Genomic DNA, 12531 nt, shown 5'->3' on the forward strand with positions numbered 1-12531 from the left:
TGAAGAAGCCTCGAGATATAAAAAAAAAAATAATAATAATAAAATTAATAATGCAACTACACTAAACAGCAAGTATACTGCAGTCCGAGCAAATAATTCAACAGGAGACTAAAGGTTTAGGGCAAAAACAAACTGATACACAAGAACAAACGGAGGGCAGTTCATGTTTGTGCCACACATGGAATAAAAAAAAAAAAAAGAGCAAATAAAAAAAGAAGAGTATACAGAGATGTTGCCTCCTTTTTCTATATGTATAGTGTCACATGTCCATTCAATGTGAGATCTGAGGTTAGGAAGACTGCAATGATCTTGAAATCTCATGAACCAAAATTTAATCACAAAAGAAGACAGAATACATATCACATGTTGAAAGAGAGACATTTTACCATTTAATAAATGAGCCTTTCTTAAATTAGATGGCAGCTATATGGCTTACAGTCTGTTAATAAGACCAGTTGTTGGACCTTTGGGAGAGGAATTCTTGTCTGATAAAGGACTTTAGCTGTGTAACATTCCTAGGTCTTTTTTGTAGTATTTTGTGTTTCACGATGAGCCAAATGTTGTCAGTTTGGTAAAAGGTCTGAACAGCAGGCAGACCTGTCCAGAGCCTGGACTCTTCTAATGTGAAGCCACTCTGTTGTAATAAATGCAGAATTCGGTTTAACATTGTGTTGCTGAAATATCCAGGGCCTTCCCTTAAAATGACGTCATCTGGTTGGAAACACGTGTTTCTCTAAAACCTGTGCGCATATCTTTAAGCGTTGATGACGCCTTTCGAGATTTGCAGGTTTCAAGTTCCATAGGCACTAATTCGCCTCCAAAGCATCAGAGATGCAGGCTTTTGAATTGGGTGCTGATGACAATCCGGATGGTCCACTTTTTTTTCCAGTGGATGTGGCCTTTGTGACTTTCCAAAATTCTATGAAATTTTGATTTGTCTGACCCACTTTACCTCAGTTCATTTTAAATGAGCTTTGTCTCAGAGAAGACAGAAGCTTTTTTGGATGATGTTCACATATGGCTTCCTCTTTGAATGATAGAGCTTAAGCCCACATTTGTGAATGGCAGAGACAATGATTTCTGGAAGTGTTCCTGAGCCCATGCAGGGATTTTTTGCCCAGAAACATCCTGGGCATCAAAATAGATTTACAATTTTTTTTCTCCTTTTTACTTTTCCAGCCTTTTGTTTCCCCTGTTCCAACTTGGATGTTTAATGTTTCTGCTGACAGAGTGAAAAAATACTTTAACTACACATAGAACTCAAGTGGTCTTTTTTAGTTACGACTGTATTTTAATCCATATAAGAAACAAGGCTCTTATTATGACTGAAGGAAGATAGACCTTCCTACATCTTAGTTATGTTTCTCAACAGGAAGTGGCCACAGTATTCATATACTTTCTGCTTTTACCTCCACCGATTGACTCAGCTTTACCTATTCCTGATGGATCAATAAAAGAACCACACAGAGAGAGGCATCAGACCCTTAACTGCGGCCACACATTTGTAACAACTGAGAATAGCACTGTTGCACAACAACTGACACACCTGTGGACCCGACACGAGGATGGGTGAACTAATGAATGCTCAGAGTGATAAAAAACAGAGACATAGGAGGGAAAAGAGACCTAAAATTCACATGGCCTTCTCACAACCCTCCAATGAAAAGACCTCCACCTTTGAGTCTGTTTTTTAGGAAATGACAGGCAAAGAAAAGCTGTGCTACCAATGGTCTGCTCTTACCTACTTGGTGGACTACAAATATCCCCCTTCACGTGCACACTATGTACAACCTGTGCATTGAAACGGCAACATGCAGTACTGTCAGAAGAGAGAAACTGCCACGTGAAGTGATTTCTGTTGCTATTTTTGCCCATTTTTTTTTCATTCTATAAAAAAAAAAAAAAAAAAAAAAAAACACAAATCCACAATGTCTCTGCATGTCCCGTGGCTGTATGACGCACAACACCAACAAAAGGTGAATGTCTCTTTATAGCATGAATGCATGTTCTTATGCATCTTGAAGGTAAAGGAAGGTTTAGCAAACCATAAAAAGAATGTTTTCAGTTCTTGCCTTTGTTTGCACAGCCCTGGCCTTTACCTTTTATAAATACTCCGGACAGCTCAGACCTGTTGTGTATTCACAAGTATTCATATTCAAAAAGCAGAAACAATGTAATATAAAAATCCCTCCCAAAGAAGTTTGTTATAACGACTGATGCACTAAACAGGTGGCAGCATTTTGCTGCTACAGCTTGTCACAATTTAGTTTTAAATAACACTCAGTGTTTTCAGTAGCACTGGGACAAGGCTGAGACTAATATCTCTGCTCAATCAGGATGACGCTGGCGCCAAATCTGCCATTCGGCCTTTTGAGAACAAGCCCCCAGTTCGATAGTGCTGAGAACCAAACCTTACGTTTTATGATATTGCTCAACTTGTACCTTTGCTTATCAAAATGGCTGCAAATGTTTTTGTGGTAGCCAATGGCAAAGTAGCAATTTTGCAGAGCTAGTTTCTACCATGGGCAGCAAACTGTGCCTCTAAAATCGTGGTCCTCTGGCCCTCATCAGGACAAAAAGAGGAAAAGAAAACTTGCTACTGTAACGTGCACTCAGGTGCTGAATTCGAAAGCACAATACAACTCAATGTAAGACAAGTTGACACAATACAAAACACAGCACACATTGTCGCAGCACACAAAAGAACCCAAACAACTGTTACCAGTTACAGGAGTTATCACAGAGGAGTAATGAGATTGTGAGGAGAGAACTGATAACAGCAGCTTATTTAATGCACATCACATTTTGTTTGGAAAAATAGGTCTTCCTTAGATTTAAGGTCAAATGCCTCATAACCAGAAACTTTGTAAATAAATCACAAACAAAGCAAAATGACTGTTTTTGTGCGATGAACTTTAACACAGACTGACACAGTGGACTCAGTGATCAGAGTGAGAACAGCTGATGATGATGGGCAAACCTGGATAAACTTACTAAATCAGAAAATCTATTTCTTGCCCAGGTTCCTTCTGTTCCTTCTCATCCCATCAGGAAAGCACCTTTTTTGTTGACCCTGTTGAGTACCGTGCCTATGAAGAGCCTTGTTTCATACACCAAAATTCAGCTCCGAGGTGGGTCTTCATCGATGAGAACCTCCAACTTCTCAAAACACGCTAACATTGAGAATGGCATGGCTAATAAATAGACAACGGTGAAATTCAATGGACCAGTTCAAGAAATGTATTTCTTTAGAAACCAATATTCAAATCAGTGTTTCGCATGCTGATATTATAACCAAGGATGTTTAACAAATAAGTCTTAGACTACAGTAGGCCCTCACAGTTCTCTGCATTTCTCAAGAGAGAACACATCAAACCTGGTTTAGATTAGGTGGCACCGCTGTTGAAGGATGATTGATGGAAAGGTCAAGTTAGCCGTCTCCTGTCAGAGTTAGACTGTTAAATTGCGTCTTGTGCAACAAACAACTGCATGTTCTTTGCTTATTTTTAGCCATGCCATTTCCTATTAATCCACCTACGAAGGAGCATCAATATTCATCAGCTATCAAATCTTTGAGTGTTCTATATACATTTTATAAACAAAAGCTTCACTAAACCTCCCTTTACCCAGCACAGACGCAGGACACACAGTTTTCTTTAAGTGCAGACAAGATATGTATCTGTCTTTATGCAAGTCCTAACGGATGGTACCATCTTATAATCTGCGTCTTAGTAGAACAAGCTTGGATTTATAAGATTTTGCTCGTGCCCATTACAACAGAAAATTAACCTTTTACTGCATTTGGTGTTTGGGATATGTCCCCTGATAGACCAAGAACAATTCAATTTCAGCTAATCCAGGTTATCATGACAGTGCACTGAAATGCCACTTGAATCTTATATCAAACATACAGAAGACACACAGATATGAAAGCAGCATTGCCCTGCCCTGACATGTGATTGGATGAGAGATGTGTCTTTCAAAGTCAAGGGGCAAAGTCCAACAATCAGATGAAACAAGTGTAACGCAGAACCGGTGAGTGAATGTGATCCGCCATCGATTGTTGTCCTCACGTCTAAAACCTGCCTGTAGATACCAGTTCAGGAACGCTGAGTGGTCTGAACTTTTATGTGCTCAGATCGTCTGAATCCCAGCAAAATGAGCTCTTTCATGGCCTTCTTGACTATTTGCTTAGAAAGAAAACAAATAATACTATTTCCAAAAGTGTCTGACAATGGAATTGCCAACCCCTTGTTGTCTCATACACTTGCGTTATTCTCTGAGCAAAGGTGCAGTATGGACTGAACGCGTGTGTCAATAAATTCCTAAAAAAACATCAAAAGTAGAAGCAAAGAAGGCCGGGATGTTGATATAGGCTGAAGATGGCATGATACCAACAAAAAGAATCATCTCAAGAGGCATTTTAAGTGCTCTCTTTGTGTGGGTATGTGTGTGCCTTGGAGCTCAAATAAAATACATAAAAGGGTTTCCACGGCTGCACATTGCCATCACACGTGTGGTTCTAAGCTTTGATTCTGGTTGAGGGGAAAAAAAGAAAGAAAAGAAACTCCATCTATGTCCAGCTGGGTCACGACTGCACTGTGCAGGAAGATGAAGGCTGACGCATGATTAAAAAAAAAAAGGAAGTGAAAAAAGCGCCATTAGTCACATGACATGACGATTAGACAGCTACAGGCCTTGCATGGATGGAACCACTTAAGGGCAATTTTTTTCCCAAGGTAACGTGAACAACATGTTGAGTGGTGTTCTGAAAGGTCAGATTATGACTAAAAACCAATATGATAATGCTTAACGTTACACGTGAGAAAGGATTACGACTTTTTGCGTACTTTTTCTTTGCTTCATTATTTGTGTCACGTCTTTTACTCACAAACAAATGATGTTTGCCAAGTTGATGCGTTCGGTTCTCTCCGGTTCATGCTGGCTCTCCCCAAGACGTGCAAACCTGCAGAAAGATGAAAAAAAAAAAAAAAAAAGAAACACAGCTGCTGAAACTGCCAACAGGAAATTGTGTCATTCTGAGTCTTGAGAATGCTTTGCACTTCAGCTTCATATCATCCTCTTTGCAAAACATGTCTGCTGAGATCTCCAATGCTCAGGTCTTATCATCGTCAATTATCAAATTTTTCCCCTTGGGTCACTCTTCTCTCACAAAGACACGGTAATGTGCACCAGCTGAGCGCTCCCCTGGTTGTTGCTCATGATTTTTAATATTAATGCACTGATTATCAGAGCTCTGGCTATAACTAACATTTTGGAGCCGCTCCAACTTCAATAATGAATGTAATTTCAATCTTATTATGTGCCACTACAGTTGGAGCTTATGAACAACATTCTTCACAACAATTTGGAAGCTAATTCCCTTGCCTAAATCACCTCTGTGCCTACCATCAGACTTTGGATTAGATACAAACAAAGACATCGAAGGTGTCTGCAAAGAAAGTACAGTGGTTTGTTTTACTTCTTAGTCACAAGTCTTTGCTACATTAAGCATCAGAAAGGGGAATCGCAGGTCAGTCATCTTTTTTGCATTGTCATGCATTGTTACATTGGCCTGACAATCAACATCTAAGTTTGATGCTTTTATTCATGTAAACAGCATGTTCGTCACTTTTCAGTGTGCTGTCAGTTTATCTTCTGTAGTTAGTCTTCGTTTCTCTTCTACAGAGAGAAACACAGACAGTTGTTCCTGATATTCAAAGTGCAGCATTTCTGCTGTTTGCATTTCATCAGGATTTATAGTAACAGCGAGTATGACACTAGAAAAAAAACCCTGATTATTGCGTTAGTGTGACCAAAACCAGAGTTTCAAACTGCATGTGAACATGTCAGTCCAACTATAATCGTGATTTGTCATAATTTCTAACATTATGAGCCCAAACTTGCACAGTGGGGTCCAAAACCTGAGACCACTTGTAAAGATACTTGTGGTTTTAAAAAAAATTCAAATTTAATACGTCAATTATCTTTAAATAACATAACATCCGCTTAATAATTTAAGTAAAAATGAACGATTTTGAAAAAATTTACAGGAATTTCAGAAGATATTTGCATTGTTAGGTCTTACTTTTGATCTTAAGCCCTCATACCCTCCACAAGTTTGTTAAAATAACCTGACAATTGGGAACACTTGACTTTCTCTGTCTTTATGCTGTTCTAAATGTTCAGTGGGGTAAGAGGTGACTAAAGAGGAAACTGCACGACAGTCAGCTATCGCAGGTCTTTCTTGGTCATAAAGTAGTTGATGTAAAATGTTGAGGTGGAGTTGAGCTTGTTAGGGAGGAATCAGTGAATGCAGTTAATGCATAACGATTCCTGCTCCTAAGTTTCTTATTATTTACTTGTTAAAACATCGCCGGCAAACGTGTCTTAAAAGAAATACGCGGACAATGCAAATACTGAACTAAACAAGCTATTATCTCTGGGTTCAGAAAAGCAGTGTGTGAGAAAAAAAAAAAAAAAAAAAAAAAAAAAAAAAATCGCCATCAAAAGCATCACACAGTATCAAACACTCTGTTTTCCTCTGAAGAACAGATAGTAATGTTCAGTTTCAGAGTCTAAGGATGTCTATTCATCAAACATTACTGGGAGCAACTGGGGACAAATGACAAAATGAAATGGAGAGGCCTTGCAGAAAAGTGAATGAGGAGACAAAAAGTAGACAGAGCAGTGAGGTCAGAATATTAATGCACACAGCAGGGTGTATTTGACTATGTCCCTTCCTCAAAATGACCCATATCACTGTGGGTGGGTGGCTGAAACTGCTTGTTCTGCCTCTCTCTGTCTTGGGCGCATCATCTCTAACAATAAAACAGGAACCTTTTAATTTTCCCGGGACACAAGCAACCGGAATAGAAGACTGCAGCTCTCCCATTTACAGACATGAGTGAAAATTTGACACTAAGAAACACGCAGGACAAAGAGCATACAGAGAGCTGCAGGCCAGAGAAACTAACAAATGCCAGCTCCAGCTGGTAGGGAGGAGGAAAGACATACGTGATTGTGTTAGTTACTTTTTCTGACTAACAGGTTGTCTAAATTGATTATATTGATGGCAATGTGGTTGGAATATGGTGTAGAATACATTATTATATTCATATATTTTTTCAAAAGCAACAAAACCCACATGCATTGATTTTCAGCCAAGGGACCGCCTGTTTAGGTATCTGCTTGAGCAAAAGTGGAACAAGTGGAACTAACAAAATGGCAAAAAAAGGGTAAATAAACTGCCTTTATATAGTGTTTTTCTGGTCCATGTACACATTGACATGTGGACTGGAGAAGCCGGGTATCAACCAACAGACTTTCCGGTTTGTGGGCGATTCTTATTTAACTACACACAAGTGGTTCTACAGCTTCTATAGAAGTGACTTAGACGTGGTGCCATTGTGTCGGTTACCTCTCGTAAATTAGCAGATCTTCCTCGGCAGGAAACCCAGCCAGGTTAAGTCCGTAAGACTCCTTAACTGTTTGCTGTGGCGGCATCTCCTAAAGAGGTGAGAAAAGTGGTTACTTGCAAATGTGAGCGAGACACGAAAAAGAATGAAAAGGCTTATTCAGAAGTTTATGTTTGACTTCTAAAATGAATGGTACAAAGAGATAACCTCCAGGAGGCTCAACTCAGGGGATAAAAATCTTAAAGATGAGATCACCAGGTTCAGCTGCGTCTCCACAACTGATGCAGTAATTAGGCTGGCCGAAGGAGTGTAATCTAAGCAACTTTGACAGTAATTTGATTGTAGGTGTCTGATGAGGTGTTTTAATGTTCTTTCATGTTCAGGAGCAGTAGGCTCCTGGGGTTCTTGCATTCGGTGTCCACCGTCTGTAGCAATATATTCATCACGATAAACACAAGATCAAATTAAAAAGGTTAGAGCGGTGAAAGCTGAAAGAGAGGAAAAAGGGCATCGAGTTCTCAATGTGAAGATGAACTAAAACTGAAATACATCTGTAAATTAATACCAATGAATAAAAGATGAAAGCTGTAGCAAAAAAGATATAGATCAGAAAATGAAAAACTGTTGCACTCGCTTAAAAATAATTCATTTTGAAGTTATAACTGATGCTTCGATGGCATTAACAAAAAAAAAAAAAAAAAAAAGGAAACGGCCTTTTTGCACAACATTTGAAAACCAAAAGCCCAAATGAAAAATGCAATTCATTAATGTGTCCTAATGAGGATTATTCACAATGGAATATAAATGATGACCAGATGTAATTCATCACAAGGCCATGTCATAATCAATAAAACAAGAAAAGAAAAAAAAGGAAAAAAAAAAGGATTTTTCCTTTTGTCGTCAAGCAAAGATTAATTCTTTAGTTAGTTTTTAAAAAAAACAGCTTAACCACATTGAGGCAGTATCATTCAATCATTCAAGCAGAATTTGTCAAGAAACCTCGTAAGGACAATGATTTACTTGCTTTTTATACTAATAGTTTACTGTTATTAGCATATTGCTTTTACAGTGAATAAATTATAATCTACTTTTTGCTTCTGTTTAATGTCTGCGCTTCTCAGGTTTGCTTTTTTCTCTGCAAAGCCTTCCGGGGTCGCACTTGTGTTTGAGGAAGTGCTGCATAGACGAGGCCGACTGATTTGACTGATTGACTGAAGTCTTTTGTGGAAAGCTTGGTATGTCCACTTGCTGGGATTTTTGCCTATTCCAAAAGGTAATAACAGGTGGCTTCTTTAAGATGGATTGGAGCAGTAGGTGCCGCAGTGCAGCAGTCTTTCAGTCACAATTACGACTATTTTATAAAGGCGTATTACATGAAAAGCAAAAGCATATGAATTTAAATAACAAGTTGTAATGCAACTGCATGGGGAAAACACGGAGGGTAATGGGGACTGAATGCGTTTGCAAGTCACTGAGCGCCATCTGTGCCTAAAGTTTCTGTGTCTATATGCTGGTATGAAGTGTATGTACGCAGCATGAATCCACATGGCGTATTTTCTTGGCAAATTTCTTTATTGCTGAGCATCATCTGCATACGGCGGTGTAACTTCAATTAACTTGAAAAGCCACATGGTGCGACATGTTATTTTGATAAATCAATAAAGAAAACTGTTGATGCAATAATCCTATGAAGCAGCCCTGTGCTCGAGCTTATAGTCACTTGTTTTTCAAACAGAAAATTAATAGTCATAAAACTAATGTAAATGAAGCCATCTTAGTATCTTGGGAGGCATTTGAAAGAGAGCTGCAATTCACTGAGTTACTAAAAATGTCCTGGTCCCTTGGACACATCATGAATTCTGGAGGTGAACTTTACTATCCTCAAATAACCTCAGACCAGCAGCAAGAGCTTGTTATGTAACAGCACATACGGGCTTTTCTCTGACTATCTTCTGACACAGCTGCCATATGCTCACCGTTATGCTTTCAATTTTCACTGTGTCTGTATTGATCTGAGCTGCAGAGAGGCTAGAATGAATCAGGGTGCAACAGGACCGTGTCCAAGAAGCGGCAGCTGTGAACACACACCAACATGTAAACATGATCACAAAGATACACAAATCCTCATACAAACCCAAGATTACGCGGGAATCGCGCTCCAGCATGAAAGCTTTCGTACACAGCGTGTGAACCTGTATTTACACATACACCCACGAACACAGCAGATCTATGCGAGCTCCCATAAGCTGGTACTGAGGTGGACTAACTAAATGAGCATGTGTAATTTCATGGAAAACACGGTAATGATCTAATGTTTAAATATTTCAGCAGTCGTGTGTTGTTCTGGCACCCAATCCATTTCTCAGGGACAGAGCCGCAGGCAGTGGAACGAGATGTGTGTGCCCAACACGTGAGCCAGAATGTCCAGCGCGAAATACATATATTCATTACAGGCTCATTGCTCAAGGCCCTGACGAGACAGAGAACTGCAGGACAATACATCGCATCAGAGAGGGGAAACAGATGGATGGGGAGAAAGAGGATGCCTCTTATTTTTTTTAAATTGTGAGGGCCAAATACAGCCCTGTTGTAATTGCTCTAGCACACTCAATTAATCGAACGTTTACATTTACTTTATACATATGGAAAACTAAGATTATTTCTGGCACCTTTATCAGCCACCTACGTTGATGATGTTTCAGACTTGTCCACAAGTGCATCTAATTAGATTTCAGCATCATTTGGCACACCATACTGCAGGTGGCAAGTCAGATGTGTCGCCAATTTACTGAAAATTAAAAAAAAAAAAAAAAAAAAAAGAAAAGAAAAAGATCCTAAAGGATATCAGAGCCCTCACTCAGTTATATTGCCTTTGGCAACAAAGGCAGCCTTTAGTCTTGAAAATGATCCTATAAGCTTGGCACACCAAGCCTGGTTCTGAGTTTAGTTCCAAACGCGTACTGAGTCCTTCTATGACTTTCACTGAATTTTCCTGTTTTTACTTTATTTACTTGGAGCACATAGGTCTATGTCCACCTTTCCTTCTATCCTCACTTAGTCTCATAGCACTCATAGCGACAGAAATTATCCACAAATCCTCCCTATGTAAGGTTCTACCATCTCTACAAAGAAATTCTGTTTCTTATTCACGATGACCTTTGACTTTTTCGGTGTCCTGTCCGACTGACACCTTCATCCTTAAAGGGATAATCCGGAGTAAAATGCACTTTAGATCAATTTACGGGATGATTGGTAGTACATACGTTGAGTTGACATCAAAATCATGTCATTCGGATGTGTTTTGAGAATTTCGATTTGACCGTTTTTAGCCAAAAGTCGTTAGCCTGGAAGTGAGGGGGGCATATCATATCGCCGCTACAAATGTCTCGTGACATTTCAAAATTCCAACCTGTTAGTAAGCTAGGCTTTGCTGTTGCATACAACTTAATTTCACTTTCGAAAGAAATACTGGACTATGTTTGTAAAAAAAACGGCAACGAAATTGTGAATTTCCAGCGCATGTTACTCCACACTCGGCAATCAACTCCTACGAACTCACGTGACGTGATGTCTCGCGTGAGGCGAGCCTCCTGTTGACAAAAGAGGCTCTGATTGAGCAGCAGAGAAAAGCAGGTACTGGCTTGATTAAATTCATTCTGGACTCTCTATCCGACCACATGAAGACCTCGGGACACTTCAGTTTGGCTTTAGGGACCCTCTACTCACTACCACGTAAGTGTTATGTTGTTTGGAGCTGTAGAAGAGGTATAAAAATAGCGTTTTGTAGCGGCGATATGATATGCCCCCCTCACTTCCAGGCTAACGACTTTTGGCTAAAAACGGTCAAATCGAAATTCTCAAAACACATCCGAATGACATGATTTTGATGTCAACTCAACGTATGTACTCCCAACATCCCGTAAATTGATCTAAAGTGCATTTTACTCCGGATTATCCCTTTAACTAGCTTGTCTGAACAGCCAGATCCAGGCTGTGAAAATTCTCTTGTATCTTTTCCCAGACCAATAACTTGACACAATCCTGTAATGCAAAAATAATAATAAAATCACAGAGGATGGTTGAATATTGATAAAAATAACACAAACAATGTAAGAACCCCCCCCCCCCATTTCTGTCCCAAAAGTATTCAGTATCTCCACATGGACGAAGCAAAATGATGAAGATACAGCATTTCTAAGTAGCTTCATATAACCAAACATAGTCATTATCTAAGAATGGATCCCTGGAGCTCTTACATTTAGGATTTATTTCACTCAAAAGAGACAGTCAACAAGAAAGGTTTCAAACTAGAAAATCTGCAATGCAAATTCCTAGCTGACCTGAGATGAGTTGACATGCCAAACTTTTTACAGCACCTGTCATGGGTGCCAGAGTTTCATTTTTCAATCGTTCAACCTCTCCAATAAATGTTAAAGAACCTCACTCAATAACATAATTGTCAACCTTATACTGTAGCTGTATGAGCGAAAACTTCAAAGGATACCTCGAACAATTTCAATACCAATCTTCTCTCAGCATTTCAACCCCCCTGACTCAAGTGCCAATTGGAAAGTTGCATCTTCATTCCTGGTTAAATCCCTCCCACGCATGAGGCATAAAAGATCATTTATTTGCAATTTCACATACCAACAGTGACATTAAAAATGGATCAGGGTCTGACATCTTCATCACTTTCCATTGTCACAGATGAGGATATCTGTTATGGAGCAGACACCCTGCGACCACATGATGCGCAGAAAACTGGCAGAGCTCCTACTGTGCTGCCTCACTTTTGAGTCACCAGCCAAGGAAGCACTTGAGATTGTGGCAACGAAGATCCTCATCTGTGAAACTTTTGAACATGAATGAGGTTGAATCACAGTTATTCTTATGTAAATAGGACAGAGGGGAAAAATGCCTCACCTCGCTCTTGCTGATGTCATGACAGCCATCACAATGCCTGTAACTGTAGCAACAGGATGGAAGCTGCAATAAACATCTTGCAAATCACTGGGAGCTTCTTGCGCATGATGGAAAATGTCTCTTATCCACTGAGCTATTTGGGGAGTAGGCTGTGCTCTTGTGCATGTGATAAATCCTGTTGACACAATGA

At 39.5% G+C, this 12531-nt stretch overlaps 1 protein-coding gene across 3 annotated transcripts in view; it reads right to left on the reverse strand.

Annotated features, from left to right (window-relative positions):
* fig4a (FIG4 phosphoinositide 5-phosphatase a) overlaps positions 1-12531 on the reverse strand; it is a 53244-nt gene that overhangs the window by 1369 nt on the left and 39344 nt on the right. For all 3 annotated transcript variants that reach the window (XM_075458968.1, XM_075458969.1, XM_075458967.1), the window contains exons 22-23: positions 7421-7509; positions 4892-4966 (exon numbers count right to left, since the gene is read on the reverse strand). In XM_075458968.1, coding sequence (XP_075315083.1) covers positions 4892-4966; positions 7421-7509 — 164 coding nt within the window. The remainder of the gene's footprint in view (positions 1-4891; positions 4967-7420; positions 7510-12531) is intronic.

The sequence above is a fragment of the Odontesthes bonariensis genome, chromosome 24, assembly GCF_027942865.1.
Source record: "Odontesthes bonariensis isolate fOdoBon6 chromosome 24, fOdoBon6.hap1, whole genome shotgun sequence".
Lineage (NCBI taxonomy): Eukaryota > Metazoa > Chordata > Actinopteri > Atheriniformes > Atherinopsidae > Odontesthes > Odontesthes bonariensis.